At 47.1% G+C, this 25,085-nt stretch overlaps 2 protein-coding genes across 2 annotated transcripts; both read right to left on the bottom strand.

The window, feature by feature from the left end:
- Positions 1 to 206: 206 nt before the first annotated feature.
- LOC134631755 (caspase-7-like) lies at positions 207 to 5,084 on the bottom strand. The gene is made up of 4 exons (XM_063480308.1): positions 4,889 to 5,084; positions 2,198 to 2,361; positions 1,962 to 2,088; positions 207 to 463 (listed from the first exon to the last, which is right to left on the bottom strand). The coding sequence occupies exons 1-4, from the start codon at positions 5,082 to 5,084 to the stop codon at positions 207 to 209; spliced, it is 744 nt and encodes a 247-aa protein (XP_063336378.1).
- A 4,294-nt stretch (positions 5,085 to 9,378) lies between these two features.
- On the bottom strand, positions 9,379 to 21,866 carry LOC134631033 (transcription factor 7-like 1-B). The gene is made up of 12 exons (XM_063478935.1): positions 20,775 to 21,866; positions 20,615 to 20,684; positions 19,310 to 19,449; positions 13,747 to 13,824; positions 12,964 to 13,081; positions 12,798 to 12,879; positions 12,082 to 12,156; positions 11,227 to 11,370; positions 10,959 to 11,124; positions 10,156 to 10,263; positions 10,033 to 10,081; positions 9,379 to 9,950 (listed from the first exon to the last, which is right to left on the bottom strand). The coding sequence occupies exons 1-12, from the start codon at positions 20,949 to 20,951 to the stop codon at positions 9,418 to 9,420; spliced, it is 1,740 nt and encodes a 579-aa protein (XP_063335005.1). The 5' UTR covers positions 20,952 to 21,866; the 3' UTR covers positions 9,379 to 9,417.
- Positions 21,867 to 25,085: the final 3,219 nt, after the last annotated feature.

Here is a 25,085-nt window from a genome sequence, read left to right as displayed (position 1 = left end):
TGCAGATATAAAAATTTGTCACTACGTGGATAATGAGTGAATAAGTGAAGAAATAACCTTCATAAATGAGAAAATAAGCTCCAGTTTATTGCAGTCGCATTAAAGTGGATCAATGAACAGCAGAAGTTTGTGAAACTTCTCCTTGATATGTTCAGCCTTATGGTGGCACAACATCTTCAAGAACTTTAGGAAAAACTTTCTCAGGATCAGAGATCTGCAGTCCAGGCTTCTCTCTCTGACTCTGAGGACAGGAACACCTCTCTGGTCAATCGTGTCAGGAAGCATGGCATCTCTTTCTTCCCGCCCAGCTCACGACCTTTGGCCTGGAAGGTGTAGGCCACCCTGTGGGAGAGGCGGGTCATCAGGCGAGTCAGCTCCAGGTTCTGATGGGCCTCGTCCTCCAACAAAGTGCAGAACGTCTGCAGGAAGACGGATCCAAGCGGGCTCATGAAGGCTCCGTAACCTGATGGAGAGAGGAGGAGGTAAACAAAGATACTGGTCTCTGGACCATGGTGAAAAATCTGCAGATTATTGATTCAGACAAATGTCACCACCAGGTGTCATAAATGAAGAGGTTCTGTGGTCTCTTCAAAGGTGTTATGGTTTTCAGAGAAGGTTCTGTAGGGTTTGGACAACACTACTACAATTACTACTTCAGTTGTCAGGAAAAGGTTCTAGAGGTCCTCACAAAGTTGTAGGACTCACTGAGGAAGTTGCACTGGTATTTTAAGTTTAAGGGATCCTGGAGAAAGGGAGCCTTGAGGAGATTAGACTGGTCAGTGAGAAGGTTGAAGGTCCTCTGGTAGGCTGGTTATGGCCAGAGAGATTTAAACAGCTGTTTGAAAAGTGAACTTAATATTTAGGATGAAGAAGGACACCTAGATTCAGTTAGAAATGTGCAGGGGTCATTAAAGAGGTTCAAGGGCTTTGTAGTCATTGTGGAGCCTCTAAGCGTAGTTTACGAGGTTTCAGTTGTCAATAAAATGTTTGAGGGGTCTTTAGGATGCTGTAGCAGTCACTGGGGAAGTTTTATGATCACAAAAAAGGTTCAACAGATTCTTTAGAAGATTTTACATGTCAGGTGGTTTGAGGTTTATTCAAGAGATCCTATTATAAATCCTATTATAAAATATATTATAAAATCTTCTACGGGTGTTTTAGTGGTAACTGAGGAGTTTCATAGAACAGACCAAATAGTCAAGCTCATCAAAGGTCAGTGGACAGGTATGAAGAAATGTTCAAAATGGTTTTAGATGTCACTGAGGAGGTTCTGCAGGTACATTTGGTTATTTGATTGTTCCAGAGATGATTTGGGAGGGTGGAACAGTTGCTGGTGAGGTTTGTTTTAGTTGTCATAAACGCAGTTTTATGGGATGTTGATGCTCTAGAGTTCTTCAGGTAAACCATAGCGATCATAGAGGAGCTCTGAGAGTTTGTTTGACAGATTTTAGTAGTCATTGAGGAAGTGGGCACTTTTGTGGCAGGTGAGGAGATTCCATGAACAGTTATGAAGGCGTCATGAAGGAGGTTCTCCAGGATCAGCTGGAAAGGTATACAGGCCTCAGAGGAAGTTAGAGGTCTGCAGTAATTGGGGACGGTCTACAGGTAGTTGGGCACTTTTGTGGCAGGTGAGGAGATTCCATGAACAGTTAAAATGATTTCAGTAGTCATAGAGGAGGTTAATGGGTAGTATAGAAGATTTCTCTGGTTACTAAGGAGGTTTAGAAGTCCTTTGGTAGGTTTTAAAAGTCCCTGAAGAGATGTGATCATATTGCAAGTGTTGTAGTTGTCATAAAGATGGTTTAAGTTCTATGTTTCATGGTAACTGTGGAGGTTCTAGGGATGGATAAAATGGTTATGCTGCCTGTCAGGAGGTTTGAAGGGTAGTTTAGGAGGTCTGAGTGGCCGTTGAGGAGGTTTAGAGTGTAGTGGTGGTGGTCTATTGAAGGCTTGGTGTTTACCTGGGGGCGTGGCATACATCACAGCTGTATCTACAGGAACCGAGAGGTGGAGGGAGAAGCTGCAGTCGGTGGCGTCACCGGCCGAGTCCACCTCCACTCCATCATCCAGAGCGTCTCCCCGACACGCCTGCAGAGACAGCATCAAATGGATGACCTCAGCATACAGAAGGAAACGGACTGTTTCATTCCCTTGACACGACCTAAACTTATGTTGTCCTCGCCCTTCTGCCACTTACCTGTATGAGGAACACTTTGGCCTTTTTCTCCATGCACTCGTTGTCAAAATATGCAAAGATCCGAGACAGCCGGACGGGTTTCCCATCGGCTCCGAACACGCAGTCCTCCTCCCCGTGAGACGACAAGACAGCCAGGAAGCAGTCCTTCACTGGTCGCCTGCTCTCTGCAGAACAGACACAAACAGACAGAAGTGCCGTCAGCAGAGATGGGCAGTAACACGTTACTGTAATCCGATTACTTTTTTCGAGCAACGAGTAAAGTAAGGGATTACTATTGCAAAAAAGGTAATTAGATTACTGTTACTTTCCCATAAGCATGCTGTGTTACTGCGTTACTAAAACCGTGATTTTTTTGCGAGAGTGTCTCATGACAATGACGTAAGCGAGTGCGACGTTCGTGGCAACAGCTGTGTGCAGATCAACAATGGATAATATAATGAGTGCAGGACAGAGTATGACCCTGCAGCGTTTAAAGCGTGGAAGTACTGACCTTACTTTGAGTTTGATTCCATAAAAAGTGACAAAAACATTAGCGTCCGCTGCTCACTGTGTGGGAAGAAAAGTTCTTTTTACAGCAAAAAACCCCCTAAACGTCCGAGCAAGCACCAAATACGCTGATGCTGGAATGTGAAATTCACAGAGAAACTCCCAGATCCTTCCACTGACCGCTGCGGCACACCTGCACCAGGGCAAACCTCCGCCTGCCCCACTCCTGCTATACAGGTGAAAATAGAGCAACAGGACCGCTGAGTCTTTGATTTTATTTATTTTCTGCTGTGTTTTACGTGCATCTATTTGAAAGAGTGAGTGTAAACACAAAAAACAATTTTATTTTATATGCTGGAATGTGCAGAAAATAGATTTAAATGTTAAACAAATTTCTTCCAGTCAGAGAATGTTGCATATAATTTAATGTTTGCTTGATGCATAAAGTTAAAAGATTAAAACTAATAAAACAAGTATTAAAAAGAGACTTTTTCATTTGATTTGATATGATGGATTATGCAGAAAAAGTAGAATTGGACTGAAAGATCTATTGCTTTATTACCTATTTAGGGGATAAATCATGTTTTAAAAAGTAACTAAGTAACTAATTACTTTTGAAAATAAGTAATCAGTAAAGTAACGGGATTACTTTTTTCGGGAAGTAACCAGTAATTAGTTACTGATTACTTTTTTCAAGTAACTTGACCAACTCTGGCCGTCAGTGACCCTCAGTCAGCATTCTCACAGCAGCCATAACACTGGATACATGACAGCAGGTATGCACGTGCTCAATGCACATGCGCCTCGTCTGCAGAGTGGTTACTCATGAGAAACAGGAACACTGAAGCAAAAGCCAGTCTGTCTTTATTTTTTATTACCATCTAATAAGTTGTTAGTAATTAAATAGGTGTTACACTGCAGTTCATCTGACATCCAGCAGAAGCAGCAGGGAGTCTGTCCCCATGCTTTTCCATGTTAAAACTAGTAAACATCTTTACAGCCTGATACACAAATTGTTTGGTCTCTCGGCATAATTTCGTAACCCATACCTGTTTAAACTGGATTAAGGCTTAAAGTGTGCATTATTAGAGCCGTGGCCTCTTTGACTAACAGGTGGATGGTGACACAGGCGGCTGTTGCTGCTAGCTATCTGCTAGCTTCACCTCAGCTAACTGAAGTGCAAAAGCAGCCCAGCATAGCCAGGCTTTCTCTGTTTTAGCTGGATTAAATCCAGTCTGAGTTGACCGGCTTCACGATGGTGGTTACTGGTTAAGGCATGCATGATGTGACTCTGCACAAAGCAAGCATTATCAGTGGTGAAAGAGCTCTGAAGATTATAAAAATACAGCACCAAATACAGAGCTGGTGCTACTGTAAGATCAGTGATTAGATACTTTATTGATCCCACATGGGAAATTGTTAAATGAGCCAACACACCTGGGCTACGTGACCAGTAGTCAGTCATGTGATCGTTCAGATAAGATAAACTTACGATGAACTTTTGTTTTGATGTTGGAGCGAATAAATGACCCACCTCGCCTGTCCTGTGAGAAGCAGGTTCTAGCCTGGAGCTGCTGAATGGCACAGTGAGCTGCTCACAGACACTCTACAGTCAGCTGATCATTCACCTCATCACGCTATGATTCAATTTGCCCTCCGGGCTGCAGCTGTTTGGGTCTTTAATATGTAATAATAGAAATAATATACAAGATGGAAGCATCCATCAGTATATTCTTCTTCTTTCTTTAATGTATTAGAGCTAACCGGCACTCGTCTCATGGTGCTCAGAGTTGAAAGTCAATAAATCCATAAATCCATAGAGCAATAAATAAATGTCCAGAGCTTGCTGTTCCAGAGTCAGATGTAGGTTTGCACACCTAAGCTACGCTGTCACAGAGAAAAGAGGCTTTCTCCTTTAGACCTCTGCTGCCGTGAACTTTAACCTTTGACCTGATAACCAAGGCATGCAGGGCCAATAAGCATCTGACTGAGATGACTTTGCTGGGAAGTTTGTACGTGTGAAAGCTGCAGACCTGCTCAGAGCTCTGCATTTACACAGGCGTTCTCACCTGCTGATCAGCAGCACCTGGTTACCTGTGAGATGAGTGAGGCTGGACATGTTCACGCCCACCTGCACATGAGCCCATGCCCGCTGCAGGTGATTTATCCTTCAAACCACACATGATGCTTCCATGGAAATGTTACCTTGCACAAACAGCTCGTAGATTTCGTCACCGCTCAGGTTGCTGTGCAGCTCCACCTCGAAGCCTCGCCTACTGAGGGTACCGTGGAGCCTCTTGGCATCTTTCTGGGCTCCGGCCCTGTCCCCCAGACTCACGCCGGGGTCAAACTGGGCCACGGACACCACCACAGCCCGGTTACTCCCTGCTCTGGCATCCATCACGCATCTGTTAGCTCTCCACCTGCAGCAGGTGTGAAGGTTCAACCCCGTCTTCTGGCACACCTGACAGTGTGGTGGACTGCCCTGGACAGGTGTTACACAACTATGTTTTTTCCTTTCCTGCAGGTAATGCTGGCCACGATGCCCTCAGCTGTTTGAGTTTCACAATGAGTCAACACTCGCCTGCAGACCATAAATCCAGCAGTTTGACAGCAGTGACGTGGCCCAGCACGCTGCTAGGAAACAGCAACACCTGCAGGTCAAAGGTCAAGATGTGTCCTTCGACCTGTGAGCAGCTCAGCTCACACATGAAAGGCGTGAGCTGAGTGCCTTTGATGTGGGAGATGAGAATAGCAGATTTGATGTGTTTCACTGTAATCTGAGATTAGCAGAAATGAAAATCTCAATACAATTTATCATCTTTCCTCAGAGATTTATGATATTATAAACTTTAAATTCAACTTTAATATAAACTTTAATCCAAATTTTAAGGTTTTTTTTAATCACTGACTGATAAACAATGGTTTAATTTTTAACAGTTTTATCATCTAAGACAAAAAATTAAAAAACAGCCATTTTTCTGTATTCTTACACTGAACTGACAGTTTATTCTTTTTGGAAATGTGTATAAACTGCCATAAATCACTGGGACACAGTCAGGTTTTTTAACTGATTTTTACTTTTATTTACTTTTTTTTTTTTTATGAAATCTTTAATCTTAGAAAGTATTTGGGGTTATTTCTTGATACAATACTCAACAAAAGACTCAAAAACAACACAAACTTCCACAAATCTACTACAAACTGGAACTGGGAACAATATGCTTATTTGCACTTTTTGCATCTTGCACGTGTCTTCGTCCTGACTTGTCTACAATATAACTTACAATAGAACATAACTTTGTGTTGTCTCTGTCCTGTCTTTGTGTATTGTTTGTAGATATAGTTCGTAATAGTACCTTTTTAGCTCCTAATTTTACCTCAAATTAGAGTTGTTTTTATTTGTAATTTCTGGTTTTATATCTCTTCGAGATATACTTCTTACATAATTATAATGAATGGGGGGGCTTGGGGTGAAACGGCATTTTGGTATGCTGTATATTGTGTATATTGTTGTACTGACAATAAAGACCTTGAATCTTGAATCTACATGCCATATCCGTGGGAGAAATGTTTCATCATCATCCAGGTGACTTCTTCAGTCTCAGCTGACTGCAGATTTCCAACCTTATAAACAGTACATCTGCATAATGACTGAAACTAGCACCACTGACTAACAATATGAGGTCAGTTTATGGTCATTCATATGCAAATTGACATGACCATTGATCATTGGTCATGAGTACATTCACAGAGAGTTGGCTGCAATCACAGCATTGTAAGAAAAATGAACCCTTAGGCCCCCTTCTCGGTTCAGAGATGGTCTTTCCCTTGAAAGACAAAGTGAAAGTCAGTTTCAGTCTAGCAGAATCAGGTTTACTGCTATCAGGACGTCTTTGATCTCTCACCAGGACGTCTGCACATCTTTGTTCTCCATGATCTACGGCGCCCTCCAGAGGTCAGGTGATGGAAGAGCTTTATTAACTTACGTTAAGGCCTTATGACCTTACCCCCTCAGCCCTCCACGATTGTGCTTCGGGTGGAGGCCTTTTGCTGTTTAAATCGACCTCTTCCTCCCCGTTGTTGTCAAGTGTAGCTAATATGGGGTTTCCTGTCCATGATCACAGGGTTTTTACCTGACAGCATGAAGCAGCGTGATGCGGCTGATGTACCTTCAGCTGTGTGGATTGTGTTCAGTGTTCAGGCCCAGATTAGAGTAAAGGTCTTTCCTTCGAGCTCCTCTGCCGGGTCTTTGTCGGAACAGGGTGACACAGGAAACTCTTACCTGCTCAGAGAGCACTGGGCATCTTCCAGGGCACGACTGCACCTAAAACGGCAGAAAGTCAAACCTCTGAAATATTTGGTGAGTGATGTTCATGTAATGGTCCAGCAGCGGCTCTGAGTTTGGAGGAAACGTAATGAACAAGTTTATCATGGTTGATTCCAGTCCAGCAGGTTCAGGTATTCATGACTGGACTCACTCATTTTCGTCCTCATCTGGGTGTTCAGATAAACGTGTCCCCGGGGCCTGACTACGACTCAAAGGTTCCAGAAGGAGCAGGGATCAGGATCACATTCCTGGTTCCTGTGAACCAGTGTGGACTTGCATTCCAGTTTAACACCTGCCAGCTGTGTTCTGGTGTAATTTCTACTCCAATGTGGAATCAGTCCTGTACCATAAGCTGCTGGTGTGTGCAGGTGGAGGCTGCCTCCGTCTCTGCCCTGCCACGTCTTCCTCTGCCTTTAACAAGCGAGCTAGACTCACAGCTGGAAGAAGCTGCTTCCTGGTTGAGCTTTTGAATCTGGAAGTACTGTGCAACACTGCAAACATTGGTATTGATCCAATACCAAGCAAACTAAGAGCAGTATTTCTGGTACTGATACTTTTAACCAGCTTATGTAGGGGAGAGCAGTGTGTCATTATTTGTGAGCTTTTTTTTTCTTTTACATTTGCCAAATTCTGAACACATTTTAATTAACACTAAACAACGACAGCATTGTGATTTTTACTACTCACAATAATTAGTTAACAGTTTTCTTACATATTGATGCTGTGTGTTTTGGAGAGCTGAGGTGTAAATGTGCCCGTCTTTAAAGGCAGCGTCTGTTGTTTAAATGTGCTAAAGGCTGTAAACGATTGACGTTTATGCTTTCATAAAAAGATTAAAACATTTATTTAACACAGCTCAGTGGGATACAGTGGGGTTGGGTTAACTGGTGATTCTAAATGCCTGTAGGTGTGAATGTAAGTGATTGGCTCAAGCCCCACCCCCCATGACCATGACCTGCAGAAGACAATGTAGGTATGGGTGGGCGGTGGGATACGTACTGGACTTTGAGAAACAAAGCATGGATCCGATACTGGCACCAGTGTTGGTATCGATATGCTCAATATTTAGATCCATCTGCCCACCTCTAACCAAACACGGATTTTCAGGAATCTTACCTTCAGGAAGCATCCATGTTTTTCCTTACAACCTCGCGGAGAGGAGCCATATTTCTAAAGAACATTCATGACCTTTTTTACCTTCATGTGAACGCAGTTACAGATATGTTAATGTTTTAATGACTTTAATCTCAGAACACAGCAGAGCTCTTTAAATTTGAGTTTCTGTACAGATTATAATTTTACAAGGAAAACATGGATCATCTCTACACGTTATCCAAGGTTTTAACTTTTGATGACTTTAATCTACCTTTTTTGTCACCTGCCACACTTTAACAGCCACTGTTAAAATGTGGCAGATTATTGGGGGGCCCCTCACCGTTACTTCCTGAGAGAGTCACCCTTTTTTGTGTTAAATTTCTGTATGTTGGATTTTCCAAGTATATTTCCTTTTGCTGAGTGTTTCTCAAAACCTTTTTCCTAAATCTTTCCAAGACATTAACGTCAGTGGAATCAAGGTTATGACCACATGTACACGAGTTTATTATTTTTCCCAAATTAGTTTTGGAAAATGTTTTTGTCCTCATAAAACGAAACCAAAACAAAAAAACAACCTCGAGGTCTGTGGAGCTGGACAGAGCAGCAGGTGGTGGCATAACCATATCCATGAAATAATTCAGCTTGATCCAAATCCACGGCACACAGGCCAAGTTTTCTTTTTCCTTCGTCCACACATAAAACACTGAAACTCTGGAAGCAACAAAGAAAAAGCCTGCGTGTAGTAAAGTACCGTGTATGTGTGCACCTTTATTTTTCTTGTTTAGTCTCAGAGATGAAGCTCGTTTTCTTTATAATTCATGACGTTAATCTCGGACATTATCTAGGCTTGATTTTTTCAAAATATTCCTGACTCTGATTCCACAGAGACTCGGATAATTTGCTGCAAACAGTAAATGAGATAAAAACAATGGGGCGTGATGTTTCGATGATGACCTTTGACCCCAGAGTCAGAGCCTGTCTAACGCTGCACACAGAGAGCTCTGAAACTTCAGGTGAGAGCTGAGTGAAGGTTTATTGACAAAGAGGAGGAAACAGGAAATCTGTTTACACTCAAAACTACCAGGTAAAAAAAGCATGTTAAACAAACTAAGCCCCGCCCCCTCACCGTTACTTCCTGAAAAAGTGTAAAAATAGTTCCTTGGAGTCCGAGGTGCAGTCAAATATTGACCAATTACACGTCCTTTTATTCTCGTACAAACATACAAACATGACACGGATAGAAAAGAGCATAAAAAACAGTGGCGGTAAAAACGAGGTCAGAATTTATTTGTGTTTCTCACGCCGTTCGTCACGGCTGATTGGTTCTTCGGAGCTGCTGAGTTAAGGCACCGTGAGAGCTCGAAGAGGTAGGAGGCGGGGCCAGGAAAGGCTGAGAGCGCAGAGAAGGGGGCCGTTGTGGCGGGGACGAGGCGGTGTTGGAGGAGGGCGTGGAGGGGCCCGTGGTGATGGTGGCACGGTTCAGGGACAGTGGCGGCCGCTGGGGCTTGGTGGTAAGGGAGAGCGGCTGCAGCTGCTCGGGGTATGGCGACGTGTGCCCACCGAAGGACGACGAGTGTGTGTGCTCCGTGTGCGTCGGCGCCGGGGCAGCGGGCGAGGCCAGCGACGTGGTGGGAGTCGCGGGAGAGTCCAAGGAGGAGGCTGGGCTCGCCTGTGACAGGTGGGTGTGCGTCAGGTGAGAGACGGTGTGCGGCTGCGTCAGGTGATGGCGCGCGTGTGCAGTCTCTGTGTGCGGTGGAGGCGGCGGTGGGTGCTCGGCTCCCACGGAGACACGAGGCCTCTTCAGCTGCGGGGGAAAGTTGTCTGACGGTGCCGCCGCGGCAACTGAGGAGCAGACGCACAAAAGTGTGACATCATTGTGACATTTTCTACATCGTCACAAAGAAAACAGCAAACATTGCCTCACCTTCGAGCTTCATCTCCATCCTCGCCCTCTTCCTCTTCTTCTTCTTCCCCTGCAGGAAACGAGCCGTGAGCACGTCAGCTGACACGAACATGTGACACATGATCACGTGACTCTCATACTCACATAGTTGTCTCTGGCCGACCAGCCGGGGTAAAGCTTGGAGTGCAGGAGCCTCTCTTGGCGTGCCAGCTCGTAGTATTTGGCCTGCTCGTCCTTCGTCAGTGAGTGCCACTGAGGACGGAAAAAACACAGCAGACGCGTGAATAACGACGAATCCACAAATACGGAAAACAAACAAAAAAAAACCCCACCACTGAGATTCAATTTAAACTTATTTATTTTTATAGCCCTGCAGGACTAGGCCACAGTGAGGAGGAAGAACCCTCTTTTAACAGGAAGTAGGATCAAGAAGGGACAATCTACCTCATCACATGACTTTACTATTATTTTAGCTGTGATGAAATGATGTCATCATAACTTTGAATGTTTGATGATTCAGAGAATCTTACAACTTTCCTTTATGTAATTTTAATAACGTTTAAATCTCAAACATGAAACTGATTCGATCCTTTCTGAACTTCAGATTCTTCAATTCATCCCGACGGCTTTATGACGCTACACCTGACATCACTTTCTCCATAATGTCACTAAGAGTGACCTCTGACCTCCAACTTTCTGTCCAAATGACGAGTTAATTATTAAAATGTATTTTATTCATAACTGTCTTGATTTATGAATCAAGAATAAAAACTTGATTTATTCTGAAAACATCACAACTGTCAATAATTTTACATTTTACACGTGAAATAAATGTAAATATGAAAACATGAATATTTGAACATGAATATGTGAACAAAATGTGTCTTGGACGTAAAATGTGTAAAGACATTAGACTAAAAATTAAGCTCCGCCCCCTGGTGCAGTACCCTCTGTCCGAGGATCTGGTTGATGGACGAGCTCTCCTTCACTTTGCACATGGCGACCACTTTGGGCCGCTCCTCCCTCATGTACAGCATAAAGGCGTTCAGCGGCTTCTTGATGTGCAGCTTCCTGTCCTCGTCGCCCTCGCGCTTGGTTTCAGGCGTCGCCTTCCTGTGGGGACACAGGTGTGAGACGCGGTGAGTGTAACCTTGGTGACAAAATGGGTGGGAGGAGCAGCTGCTGGAATTAAACTGTGAGGCCATTTATTTTTACCTTGGCTGAACGCTGCTGGCCCCGCCTCCGTCGCAGCTATCACTTTCAGGCTCCTGCTTGACTCCGGTGCGGACGATGGCGGGGTGGGGGATGGACGACTGAGGGGTGGGCACCAAGCGAGGAGAGAAGCTGCTCGACACCAGACTGAAAGGAACAGGGACAGGTTAAATACTACTGGATCATTAACAAAGCAACAATTCAAGGAGTGCTGCAACGTCCCATATCTGAGCATGTACTAATAAAAACGTCACACAGACAGAGATGGTTTATGAATGGTATACAGTTGGTATATTGTTGAATTCCAACAGTGAAATAAAGCACGCAGAATAGGAAATGAGACAAAAAACAAAGAAAATGCTATTTTCCATTAACTTTCATGCTGAACTGAGGAAATATGAACAGTTTTACCACAAAAAGCAAGAAACTGCATTAAATATGGACATGTTTATTTTAACACCTACTTTGCCCTGAAGAGTCCAGGATAATATATGCTGTTAATTAATCAGCTTGAGCTATAACACTTTCAACAATGTGAGAAAACTGGCCTGGCTCAACTGTTTTTAAAATATGGATCTGGATTTTTTTCTTTATGTTTTGTTTCATTTTGCTTATTTGTCATTTTAACAAAATAAACCCACAATAATCCAAACTGACTCGACATGTAAAGCTTTTACTTTGCTAACACAACATCGTGATCCCTCAAGGCGTCCTGAAGCCTGAGGAGTAATACGAGGAACTCTGACATGAGGCGATGAGGTGCGAGGATCACGCTTCACTTCAGTCGCAGTGAGCAAGTGGAGCTGATTCAAAGTACAGATGAGCATCAAAACGGCGTGTTTAGTCTCGGTCACTTACCTCGACATGGAGGCGTTCATGGCGAGTGCTGCCGGTGAGAAGCCCCCGGCCATGGAGTACATGTGCTGGCCCTGCCTGCAGACAGAAACACGAGCAGATGTGAGGACTTCTTGTTACCTGACAGCCGTGTAACGTGTGCAGAAACCTCTCGCCGGCCCCACGACTGGATCTGCCAATCAGGACGGCCGAGGAGGTGGGCGTGTCCCCTCAGTGTTTAAGGCCGGGGGTTTTCCTGGAAGCATCACTCTGATTCTCCAGCTTTTACCAGTTTTAGGTAAACATGAGCCTGTGTTATTCAGCAGCTGATTGTACAGGTACGGCAGGTTTCACATGAATCGTCGTGATGCCGTGTTTTTATGACTTCCTGGTCGGCAGGAGCCTTCAGGTTGAACTGGATCAACAAACAGAAAGTTCAGCTCCTGGCACTCACTCTGTCGCTTCCTCATTCATAACCGTGCCAGAAGAGCTCAGCTCTGATTGGCTGAAAGGGTCACTGCAGAGCATCAGTGATCCATGTCAGCAGTGGTACTTCAGTACATTTCCTCTGTGCTTCCATGTGACTAAGTTTTTTTCTCTGCCCTCAGAAACAGCATCATTGTTTCCTGTGAAGGCTGTGATGCAATTGTGAGATTACCATGGAAACCCTGAACCGTGTGTGTGTGTGTGTGTGTGTGTGTGTGTGTGTGTGTGTGTGTGTGTGTGTGTGGGGTACTCACAGCCATCCCAGAGGGTGTGGGATCTGAGGCATGGCTCCAGGGGAGACCGGGTAGCAGGAGGCGTGAGGAGACCGGGACACCCCTGTTGCAGAGACAACTCAGCTTCATGCTTCAGCTTCACCATCATGCCCACAGGATTAAAGATGGAGGCAGTGATGCCGCTTACCTGCTTCAGGAGAGAAGCCAGGTGAGGCCCTCGGTGGGGAGAAGGCCTCGGGGCTATAGGACAGCAGCGGGTGGAGGTGGGACATGTGGGGATGCTGCACCATCGGCACACTGCTGGACTGCAAATGGACACAGAGACAGCAGCTAAGAGGCAAAGATGAATATGAGATTATAATCTCAGGGTTCTGGATTATTGTATCAGAGGAAGGACAGATTATTTTCTTATAAACAGCTCTTCGTGTTACTGATCCCTCAGAGCGACTCCCCAACCCAGGCCTTGGTCTGACTCTACCTGTGACATTACTGTAATACTGCTATGTGAGGGTGACTGAGTAATAGGGAACCAGTTAGCGGGATTAGCGCAGAGCTGGAAGAACAGAATGATCGGATTAAAGCTTTCTGACGGCTCTTCTGTGTGCAGATCCACCAGGACATCATTAAAACTGCAACATCAGAAGAATGAAACTCAAAGAAGTGAAGAAGAGATGGATGAAATGGCTGTGTTTGTCCACCAGAGGGCGCACTGCAACTACAAAGGCCGAGCAGCTGATCGGGGCAGTAAATAAATAAGTGCACTCTCCATAAGAGGCTGTGCACATCGCCCTGATTTACAGCGTGGTGATGGTGAGGATGAGAAGGAGCACGGTCCGGCTTGTTTTAACCTCACATGTTGAATCAGTGACTATCTCCATGACAACATGATAAACTGGAGAAACATCATCCTCCACCTGCCTGAGAACCAATCAGGACGGAGCTGATGTTAGTTTCATCTCTAAACTCTTACCAGGTGTGAGGGAGTCGCTGTGTCTCTGACGGATGCTCTTCCTGGGACGTCGAGCAGCGGCCACTGAAAGGGCAGGTACTGTGGAGACACACACACACACACTTTGGTCATGATTTCTCTGCAATATTTACCAGTAATCCCAGCACTGACACAAATCTGGATGAAGGGATTAAAGCCTGAAGGAAATCATCTTCCTCAGCCTAATAAAGTCTTTTCTGAAGGCCACGTCTGAGTTTCCTCCCAGCAGGTCGGACTAATCCACAGAACGCCCACAGGAGCAGCCTCCGGCCTCAAACTCACCGTGAAATGTAAACTCATCACTGAGGCTGCCCATCTTACGAAAACGAAGCAAACTTATTGGTGGAGGAACTGAAAGGTCAGACTTTTGCAGACTTTAGCTAAGCTGGCTGAGCACCGGGTGTTTCAGCAGCTCTGTCATAACTGACCAAACTCCATCAATGCTGGAACGAAAGCTGCTCAGACACGTTTCACCTAAACCTCGTCTGAGCAACGCCACACAGGGAGAACCCGACACTCCCACTTCTGTTTTCATCCAAGTGAAGCTTCAACACGTGTGTCCAAGAACACGTTCACAGATCAGGTTCATGTCTGCAGGAGAACAGCTCACAGGAAGTCATATTACACCATCTGGACACCTCGTTTCCTCACATCAGGATGAACAAACTCACTGCTGCAGCGGCACCAAAGTGTGTGTGTGTGTGTGTGTGTCCGGGCTCTGAACACACACAGTGCATCTTTACTTTAACAGCTGCACTGAAACACTCTGACCCACCTGGGTGTTCAGGTGAGTGCTGATAATGTGCAGTGATGGGGGTGATGGTGTGGCCTGTCCATGTGTGTTGATCTGAAGCTCTGTGTGTCAGTGTTGCAGGAAACACTGACACCAAGATGAGACATCGCACTTTGTGACGCATGTTTACATTCCTGCACACCAGAAACACCAACACAGGGCCACACCCACTGATGAATGGACCAATGACCTGGCTTACACGGGAGGAAGAAGAGGGACAGATTAGATCTAAACTGGAAGTTGTTCTGACCCCACCCCTTCCACAAACACACACCCCCATCCCCCTCACTTTATCAAATGTAAACAGACCCCAGGTGCTCAGTCCTCCAATCAGCTGTGACCCCTGACCCTTAACCACAGGACCACTGTGGCTCTGATGTACCTTCTGGACTGCAGTGACATCACCACCAAGCACCTGAGCAGGTGAGCAGTACCTGCTCAAAGTCCACACAACACCATGAACCACCAATAAGAACACAGCTCTTATCTGCTCCCACGCTCTGTAACAAGCATGTAAACACACACACACACACACACTGCAGTGACATGACTTCCTTTGCATCGTCTCACTTTCCGCCTCACTTGTTTACACAGAGCGGTGCAACACCTAGTGGTAGGCAGTGTCATAACATATTTAGAGTAACAGGAAGTTGCTGAGTAGGACTTTCTGTTGCAGACTAGCCAGAGCAGCAGAGTCTGAACATCTCCATGACTTGCCGCGATTTCCGGGTAGAAGCGATTTCCAGCAGCAGCTTCCTTCCAGAGTCCAACCTCAGGGTTACCGAGGCACTCCAAAATAAACAAAGCAGACCCCCCCACCTCTCAGGGAAGTAGTGCTGCGTAACCCTGAGTGAAAAAGCGGCGTGCTGATGGTGGCAGGATGCCCTGGGTGGATTCAGAAACAGCAGACATGTTTGGCCTGACTTACGTCCACAGCTCAGCTACGTCAGTTGCTCAGTCATCCAGCTGCTTTTAGGGTCCTGAAGACGCTCCACCTCAACCTGCAGTTCCAGCCTGAATGGAGCTCCTTTCTGAAGGTCTCTGGGGGTCCACCTACACCGCGCTGTGGGATGGAGGAGGCAGTGATTGTGGTCGAGGTGGTTTTCGCTGTCCAGCTGTTGGAAGTTATTCTGGAGCGATGATTGGCTGAGAGCAGAACTATGGTGCTGTGGTCTTTTCTTAGGGATGTAATGGCCTTCGTTTCCTGGAGGGCGAGGTTGGGAGGAGGATGCCTCCACCCTGACTGCTGATCTGAGTCTGGGAGGTGAAGGCACCTATCGAGCTGCTGCCTTGTCTTCCTGTTCTGGTCCTGATGGTCCGGGTTCTGCCTTGGGATCAGATGAAGGAGACGCCTTCAGTTTGATGATGTCAGAGCGTGTGTCATGAACCATCAGTCTGACCCAGATCTGCAGCGAGCAGCAAGCACTTCCTGTTTCCTCCACGTTTGGGAATAAACTGTTTCTGTTCTGTGTACAGGAACACAGTGAAGAAAGCAGAACTGTGTGTGTGTGACTGTGCGTTTGTGTGTGTTAGTGTGTGTGTGTCCCTCTGTGTGTGAGGGTGTTTAAACAGGTTGTCCTCCTGGTATTTTAAGACTCTGCAGACAATATGAAGGAAAACAAAGGAGCTGTGGGACTGTCCGGCCTGCTGAGAGGGACCAACTTTAACTAAACAAGCACACACACACACACACACACACACACACACACACACACACACACACACACACACACACGGCCGGCTTTATCAACAACCTTTTAAAGCCCAGCCCCCTCGGTCCTCCTGCTTCCATTCACTACAGCTCAGGTGTGACTGACTGCAAGCCAGCTCAGCCAATCAGTCAGACGCTGATTACAGCACTACAAACAAACCGAGAAGCTCTATGTGTAAAATAAGAATCACCAACACTTCACCAGCGTGTCCCCACAGGTCTGAGGTTCAACTCAAAACAGAGACACTGAAAACAGCACATCAGACTGGTTAAACTGGTTCAAGTTGGGATTAAATCCAAAGCTCACACAAAAATATAGATATAATAAAAATATAATCATCGTGTTGTTTTCTGTTCTGCAAAGGCTTCTATGCAGACGTTCAGACACCACCCGACAGAGCAGGTGGAGAACCAGCTGTAACCTCAGGCTAAAAGATTAAAGTCAGAAAGCTGCAGTTCCTCTGACAGCCAGCAGGCGAGGCACACACTGAAATGTCCAACTTTGGGAGAAATGATTGGTCACTTGGATGAGTGACTGAAAATTCATATGTAGATGAACACATTCAACTTTTTGGGACTGGGTGACTGAACATCATCAAGACAGTACAGCAGACATGAACACGCTTCCAAACCTGCTCTCCTGTCACGTGTTTATAAATCCATCCATCCATCCTCTTCTGCTTATCTGGGACCGGGTTGCGTGGGCAGCAGCCCAAGCAGAGAAGCCCAGACCTCCCTCTCCACACCAAGGCGTTCCCAGGCCAGCCGAGAGATATAATCTCTCCAGCGTGTCCTGGGTCTGCCAGGTGGTGTTTATAAATCACCAGTTTAAACATCAATGATGATGTCACAGTGCCCCATCAATCTTTTGTATACAGTCTATGCACTAACCTGCAAAGGGCCTGAGTGTGTGGGCAGCTTTAAATGGAGACATTCGCATGTATCAACATGCACGTGTTACCAAAACACAGGAGTGACACGCTCAAATTACAACACACACACACACACACACACACGAGCATAACTTGTTTCAGATCCTTGAAGCTAGTGTATTTGCAGTGTCTATGTGTGCAGTGTGTGTGTGTGTGCACGTGCACATGTTTGCAGTGCCCGATTAATGACAGCCTGGTTACTCTGACCCACCCTCAGACTGCCAGGCGCACCTCCTCCTCCTGCTCCTCCGAAACACTGAGGCTACGTCCACACTAATGTGTTTTCGTTTGAAAACGCATCGTTTTCTCTCCGTTTTGGCCTCCCGTCCACACTGAGACGGCGTTTTCCTCAAGGAAAAATGCAGCGTTTTGAAAACGCTTTCGAAAACGCATATATTTGAAGACGGAGCTGTCCAGTCGCAGTGTGGACACTGGAAAACGCAGACTTTCTAAAACGATGACGCATTTTAGTCATGTGATGCAGTCATGTGACCAACTAAACAAAGATAGCGGAGGGCATTATACAGCAGTTGTTTTGATTGCTCTCGACAGCCCTAAAACAGATTAATAGCAGTTTGTACATGCTACAGATAGATTTTCTTCAAATTCTTTAATTCTCACTCGCTTTTGCGCATGCGCAGGACTGGAACGTAAGCGTCTTGGGCCGTTTCAATGTGGACGCACAACTCTGTGAAAACGACTGAAAACGCTAGTGTGGACGCGGAGCGTTTTCAGACGAAAACGCCGTTTTCAAATCTATCTGGGCTAGTGTGGACGTAGCCTGAGAGGGGTGCAGGAGGTCTGAACTGTGAGCAGAGCAGGGATACCTGTGCTATTTCACACCTGAGCAGCATCACCAGACTGCAGGTGTGGCTCGTACCCGACACCTGGACCCGGCTCTGGTCTTTCAGCAGCTGCATAAAGGCTTCCTTTGCTGTCTTGTGTAATCTCAACGATAAACATAACCCACTTTTGGTTATCACACATGTAAAATAATTTGAAGAGAAATTACAAAAATGTAATTTTTCTGAACCTGAAATCAACTGCGGAGTCAGTTTTATCCTGATGCTCTTTTCTCAGTGTTTCTGTCAAAAGACGTTTCAGTAGCCGGAGGCCGAACTGCGAGGCCGAACCAGCTCTCGGGTTCTCGGGTAATGATAACGATAACAAACCCACCTGAGAGCTTTCAGACTTTAAACACACAGGAGAAGGAAAGAAACCCCAGACCTGAGTTCCTGGGAATACTCGGCTGTAAAACTGACATGAAATATGGCCTCAGGGGGGAAATGATTTATTTGTGACAACCTCAGGGAGTGGCACCAATCATCCTCCAACTCTGGTGCCAGGATAACAACTGGACAACTCTGCCCTCCCAACACAGTGGTCCCTAAAACAGCATCCACCTTTCCTCCAGTCTGTCATATCGGCTCTTTCTAAACCGCATCACAAACTTCCAGATCAGGCTGAACAACCGTAAAACCACCTTTTTCTCGTCATCATCCACTTTGCTCTGTAACCACGGTTTGCTTTAAGCCCCGCCTCTACCTGAGAGCAGCCTTCAGATCAGAGCCCCTCACCGTCACACTGCATTAACCTCTAATCCCAGCTCGCCAACCCCAAGCTACAGCAGCTAATCTGCAGCTCCTCACTGAGCTCAACATGCCCAACCACACACACGCGTACACACACACACACACGCTCGTGCACGCAGCCTTCAGGTGAGTCAGGGTGATTTTCGTCTCTGCTGCGGCCTTCTGTCGGGTTACAGTGTGTCACGTGAATGGCTACATGTGCACGAGCGTGACTGAGCTGTACCAACTGTAATTACACATCTAAAAATAAATCACCTAAAAAAGTAAATAAATAAATAAATAAACAAATAAATAAAAAAAATGCTCAAACTGATAAAATATCTGAAAAACATAAAATCAATTTTAAAAAATCAATAAGAAAATTTAAAATTCTATAGAAAACATTTTATGTTTTTCAGATAACATTGACAAAAATCTAAAAATAAAAAATACATTTTTTAAATTAAAATTTGAATGAAAACGAAAAATGAAAACCAAATGAAAAAACACTTTCAGCATCTCTGTGTCTGCATCTTACCGTTCGGGCACCTGCCGTCAGCGCTCCATTGGCGAGGTACGGGCTGCAGAGGTTCCCGAGGTCAGGGAACATGAAGAACGGGTACCCGACGTAGGGCGAGGGCTGGAGGAGGCCTCCATCACGCTGCTGCTTCCTCAGAGCTGAGAAACAGATAAAAAGGATCAACAGTGCACGCTGACCTGAGACCAGTTCAAGTTCAGGCTCACATTCAGTTCAGCTTTTACAGCCCAAGACCTGAATCAGATTATTAATCAGCTGCATCTCCAGTGAAACCTCATTCTGATTAAGATCAGGAATTCACGACGCCAAACACCCTCTGACCTCACCGCACTGCTGGAAGCAGGAAGCTTACACGTGTAAGCACAAAAATGTCGGCTAAAATAAATCAACACCAAAAACAAAATTTAAATCAAGCTAATGAAAAATTTCTTTTAAGTAATTTAACATTACTAAAATGTCTAATTAAAATAAATAAAGTGTTCTAAAAGAGCCAATGAGAGAGATATAAAATACTGAGTATTTGTAGCAAAAATTTAAAAAAAAAACAACAACCCAAAACTATTAATATTTTAAAAATAAACAAACATTATATGACATAAATATGCATGAGAAATATTATTAATATTAAGAGTATTTTAATATTTAAATATTCAACAATAATTTTAATTAATATTAATATTTACTATTTTGTATACATTAAATTTAATATAAATAGTTTCTAAAAATGTATTTTTTTACATTACAAATGTACTTAAATGTCTAAAAGACATGAAACACACTCAATATAATTAAAATAAGATTCCAACAAAGTCAGGAGCAAATACATGAAGCAAGACAAGTTGTCCAAGAAATTACATTAATCCAATAAAATTTTCTAAAACAATTAAAACAGTCAAAATACTTGCAATAAACTAAAATATATAGCAAATAAACATAATAAGTGTTTGTAAATATAACTGCTAATAGCTCTCTGAGACACCCAGAAATATTTATATAAATAATGTAAACATAAATGTGGCATTATCCTTTAAATGCAGAAAAATGTGCTTAAAATATTAATAAAAAAGGTCAGCCATGTTTACAAATACAGAAACATGGGTGTAAAATAGGGCTGGAAATAAAACAATCTAAATGAAAATAGAGGATGATGTCAATAAAGTACCCAGAAACACCTGGACTCTGTTACAGGTGTGTCTCTTGGAGGTTTCACCTGGTCTCAGGTACACAGAGCTCCGTGTCCAGGTGTTCTGCTGCTGGAGACCATCTCCCTCCCAGCGGGCTCATAAACTCCATAAAGGCTCTTACCTTCCTCGCTGAGCTGGCTCTGCCTGGCCCTGCTCGCCACACCTGGACGGGGCTCGGGGCGCCGGTCTGCCTGCACAGAGGAGCACACGGGGCGGGTAAACACAGCGCCGATAGCCCGCTGGGGTCCCGGCTGCCCCGCTGTGGCCCCGCTTTGACTCACCTCTGAGTCCGAGCTGCTGTTGGTCTCTGACTCGTTGACCAGGGAGGACTTGACGTCGTCCAGATCTCGCTCGGCGGACACGTTGCGCTTCTCCTCCTGCTCACCTTCGTCTTTGAAGGCGATGAGCTCGTCGCTGGCTCCCAGGTCGTCGCCGTCCTCCCGGCTCAGCTGCGGCATGGCTGGACGCTAACGACGGCTAACACTAGAAGCGACTTGAGGGCTAACTCGCAGTTAGTACACAAAAGTCCCGGAACACCGAAGCCCTCTCCCGGGAAAGTAGTTAGCTAAGGTCGACTGTGCGGGACCTCCTCAAAGTCAGCGTTAACGCCAACTTAACGGCTTCTTCTCTCCGTTTAATCCGTTAAATAAACAGAAAACTCCCCCAACAGCTAGCTTACATGCTAGCTAGCTCCGTGCGGCGTTCACGGACACTTCAGCTTCAGGCGTCGAATTCCTGAGGAGCTCGGTCCTCCTTCAGCCGAGCTCCTCCAAGAAAAACCTCCTTACAAAAACAAAGTCTCAGCCACAGATTCTTCAATGATTTTAAAACACCCCGTCCCACAAACATGAAACTAGAATTTTAAATCCCTCACGGACGGACCGTCGACATCATAATAAGCAAGCCCGAAAAGTTCATGTCCCCCTGTGTGCAGTTACTCCAGCGGAGAAAGTGGAAGGCCTCCCCGCGGTGATCCCTGCATCGTTAGTCCGCTCTGAAACGTGCATAATTCCGCACACCGCTGCGGTTTTACTCTGCTCGTTTCCGCATATCGCGCAGTTTGCTGATTCAAGCCGATCGCTGGAGGCGTGGGAACGGAGACGGGCTGCACTCAAGTGGAGTGGAAGGAAAAGACTGCGGGGGTGGAGGCTGGAGGAGCAGGGGACCTGCACTGGCCCCGGATCAGTTCACCGGAGCCGGGTGCACGGGGCCGCGGGCTGAGCTGATCCCGGATCAGGCACAACAGGTTGATCCTATCTGCGCGCAGATGAGGAGGAGGAGGAGTTCACACGGAGAAAAGGAGACTTTCAGAGTTTAAAGGAGCAGTTCGACACTTTGTGCCCTCACGGACTGAAACAGGACACACTTCCACCGCAGATGCCGAACACAGACCCCGGGCCTCAAACTCCGCACCCTGCAGCTCCTCCAGCGGCCAGCAGGGGCGCCAGCGGCGGGTCAGCCCCCATACGCTCCCGTGTTAACGTGTCCGACATTTACAGCAGAAATAAACACGTTTACAGCAAACACACACACACACACACACACTTGTTTTCATATCATAACCTAACCATAACCTAATTGTAACCCCGACACTAAGACCACATTTTGAGTCTCAAAAATATATTTTTCTTGTTTGTCTGCAAATATTCACTAACTACTACCTAAGTAGTAGTAAAACTGTAAAAAATGGGATGTAAACTGGAAATAGAGAAAGTTCACCTTCAAAGTAAAAGTCAGGGTTGCAGTTAACATCTTTCATAAGGCAAAACTTTTTATGTTGAAGTCTCCATATCCAGTTTAGGTAGTAGTTGGTGATTATTTGTGGACAAAAACTACAAACATTAAATACTACAGACACAGGCGGCTGTGGCTGCTAGCTGTCTGCTATCTTCATCTCAGCAGGTATCTGTATAAACAATACTGGGAGCAGACTTTCCAGAGAGTCTGAAATCCGGGTTGGATGAGTGAAAGTCTGTTAATTAGAGCTGATAGTAGACCTGTACCTGTCCATATGTCGCCCCCACATATATAAAAGTGTTATGAGCCCAGCTGGAGCTCTTGGATGGTCTGTTAGTACAGTAACCTCACAGCAGCCATTTTATTGACCTCATGATGTCATTAAAAATGCTCCAACAGCCACAAACATGGTCCAGAGGTCCAGTTAGCAGAGAGCTAGCAGCTACAGCCACCTGTGTCACCATCAACCTGCCAAAGGGGCCACGCCTGTAGTAATGCAAACTTTAAGCCTTAATCCAATTTAAACAGGTGAGTGTAGGAATAATACTGTGGCGAGCTCAGACAAGGAGGAGACAGAGGTTTCGTTTGGTCTTGCTTCCCGCGAGCTAGCCAGGGAGCACAACCGTTTATTAGCCCCAAGAACACTGCCGCGAGCACACGCTCAGCGCGGCAACAGCACAACAACAACACACAGGGCGCCCTCTGACCCCGGAAGGCCACCTCGTCGCAGCGAGAGGGCGTCACCTGTCACCATGGCAACATGACAACAAAACATAACTGCAAAACAGAACATAAATGACAATAACAAATCCCCAAACAGCCCTGGCCTGCTACATAGCCCCCACCTAAGGGGTCAGTCGTCCCCGACAACCCCATTACCCAACACAAAGTCCTGCAAATGTCCATGTGTCTTCCTTCGGCGCGCAGGCCGATCTCGACCAGCAGGGGAAGAGTCACTCGGATGAGAACCTGGGGTGCCACCAGCATCCCCTGCCCTGGCGGCTGCTGGAGCGGGGGGCAGTACGGTGAGAGCCTGTCCTGGTGCAACACCGCCATGCGCCCTGGGCCCGGCATGCGGATCCGGTACACCACTTCTGTTAGCCGCCCCACGACTTCCGCCGGCCCTTGCCAGTGACCGCACAGCCTGGGGGACACCCCTCTCTTCCGAACCGGGCAGTACACCCAAACCTTGTCGCCAGGCACGAAAGCTCCCCCTCGGCACCTGGTGTCGCAGGCTCTTTCCTGTCGTACTCCTGCGCTGACCTGGGCCTGGTGGGTGTAGTCCTGAACCACTCGCGGCCGCTCCCTCAGCCTCCTGTAGCAGTCCGTGGCCACCAACACGCGCCGGTTCCCTGCCTCGGGGACGGGGAAAGGCCCTAGGACGTCTCCTCCCACTCCCTCCATCGGGGCCCCCACCCGATGCTGCTGCAGGGGGGCAGGGGGGCGTTGAGTGGGGCCCTTCCGTGCCGTACAGGAGTCACAGCAGTGCACATGAAGTTCCACATCCCGTCGACAACCAGGCCAGTAGAACTGTCCCCTGAGATGGCGGAGAGTTTTAGCATTCCCATAGTGGCTGGCCCCCACCAAGCCGTGGACAAGCTCGAGCACCTGCGACCGCAGCGACCGAGGCACCAACAGCTGCAGGAGATCCTTGCCCCGTTCGGGGGCCCGCCATCTCTGGTACAGGAGGCCGTCGTGGGTCTCCAGATCGTTGTACTGGGAGTAGTAGGCCTTCACTTCGGGCCCCTGTCCCGACACCCCTGTCCAGCCTGGGCGTCGTGCTGCCTCCAGCCAGGCCCCCACCTGAACCAACGTCGCATCAGCCTCCTGCTCCTGCTTCAGCTGCTGCATGGTCAACGAGAGCCATCCCCCTCCGCCGGCTGTGGCCCGAGCAGTAGCCACGCCCCGTGCCTCCTGGGCCCGCTCTCCCTGCCGTTTCGAGAGGGGCAGCTGGCGTGGTCGCAGACAGATGGGTTTAGCAGAGCCGGTGTCGATGGTGTGCTGAATCAGCCGAGTCTGCCTGCAGTCTCTGGTTCCCTGCTTTTGACCGCACTGGAGGGCCAGAGTCTCTGTACCAAGAGTGATAGCCAGCTTCGCGGTGTCAACGCAGGCCCCCCAGCGGGTCAGCAGATCAAGGCCGATGATGCACTGGTCTTGGATGTCAGCAAGCCAGAAGTCGTGCACCAGCTCCAGATCCTTCACTCGGACCCGCAACGGTTTCTTCCCCCGCAGGTCAGTTCTCTCCCCCGTCACTGTCATCAGCTGGGTGCCGGTGGGCAACCAACCCATCACAAGCGGCCCGGATGTTCCAGGAAACACACCAGGTTGTATTAGGGAAATGGTGGACCCCGTGTCCACCAGGGCCTGGCAGGGCTGGTCCTCAACACAGCAGCTCAGGTAGAGTCCCTGGAGGTGCCCGACTAGGCCCGCCACCGTGCATCGTTCTTGGAGGGGGGCAGGAAGCTGGAGCGGTGGTCCCCTCGCTGTACCGCTCCCCCTCTCATCCCCCTGGGGCCACATAGTTCTGGCCTTTGGGGCGGGCGCCAGGCAGTCGCGCGCCACGTGGCCAGGCTCATCGCACCGGAAGCAGCGGTCGGTCGGTCGACGGGGACGCCTCCAGGGCACCGAGGGCTGCAGCTGGCATACCTCCGGGGCCTCCCCCTCCCTGTCGTAGTCTGCGGCTCTGATTTGAGGGTAGTTTGGGGGGGGCACCTGCTGGTTAGGTGGTGAGGTGAGCACCAGCTCGGCCCTTTCAGCCTCAAGGAGCGCCTCACGGAGAGTTTGAGGCATGGCCAGGCGGACGTGTTGGCGTAGTCGCTCTGGAAAAAGTCCTCGCAGGAAAGCATGCAGGCTAA

The sequence above is a fragment of the Pelmatolapia mariae genome, linkage group LG7 (genome assembly GCF_036321145.2).
Source record: "Pelmatolapia mariae isolate MD_Pm_ZW linkage group LG7, Pm_UMD_F_2, whole genome shotgun sequence".
Taxonomy (NCBI): domain Eukaryota; kingdom Metazoa; phylum Chordata; class Actinopteri; order Cichliformes; family Cichlidae; genus Pelmatolapia; species Pelmatolapia mariae.
The sequence above is the reverse complement of the archived record's forward strand: the minus strand, read 5'-3'. Positions and strand labels throughout refer to the sequence as shown.

Excerpts from the sequence above, each read along its gene's own strand:
- LOC134631755 (XM_063480308.1), bottom strand. The coding sequence starts at position 5,084 with ATGGATGCCAGAGCAGGGAGTAACCGGGCTGTGGTGGTGTCCGTGGCC. Across the intron at positions 2,362-4,888 it reads CTACGAGCTGTTTGTGCAAG|AGAGCAGGCGACCAGTGAAG; the intron begins GTAACATTTCCA and ends TCTGTTCTGCAG. Across the intron at positions 2,089-2,197 it reads CCAAAGTGTTCCTCATACAG|GCGTGTCGGGGAGACGCTCT; the intron begins GTAAGTGGCAGA and ends CTGTCTCTGCAG.
- LOC134631033 (XM_063478935.1), bottom strand. The coding sequence starts at position 20,951 with ATGCCGCAGCTGAGCCGGGAGGACGGCGACGACCTGGGAGCCAGCGAC. Across the intron at positions 13,082-13,746 it reads CAGCGACTCCCTCACACCTG|TCCAGCAGTGTGCCGATGGT; the intron begins GTAAGAGTTTAG and ends GTCCATTTGCAG. Across the intron at positions 9,951-10,032 it reads GATGGAGATGAAGCTCGAAG|TTGCCGCGGCGGCACCGTCA; the intron begins GTGAGGCAATGT and ends TCTGCTCCTCAG.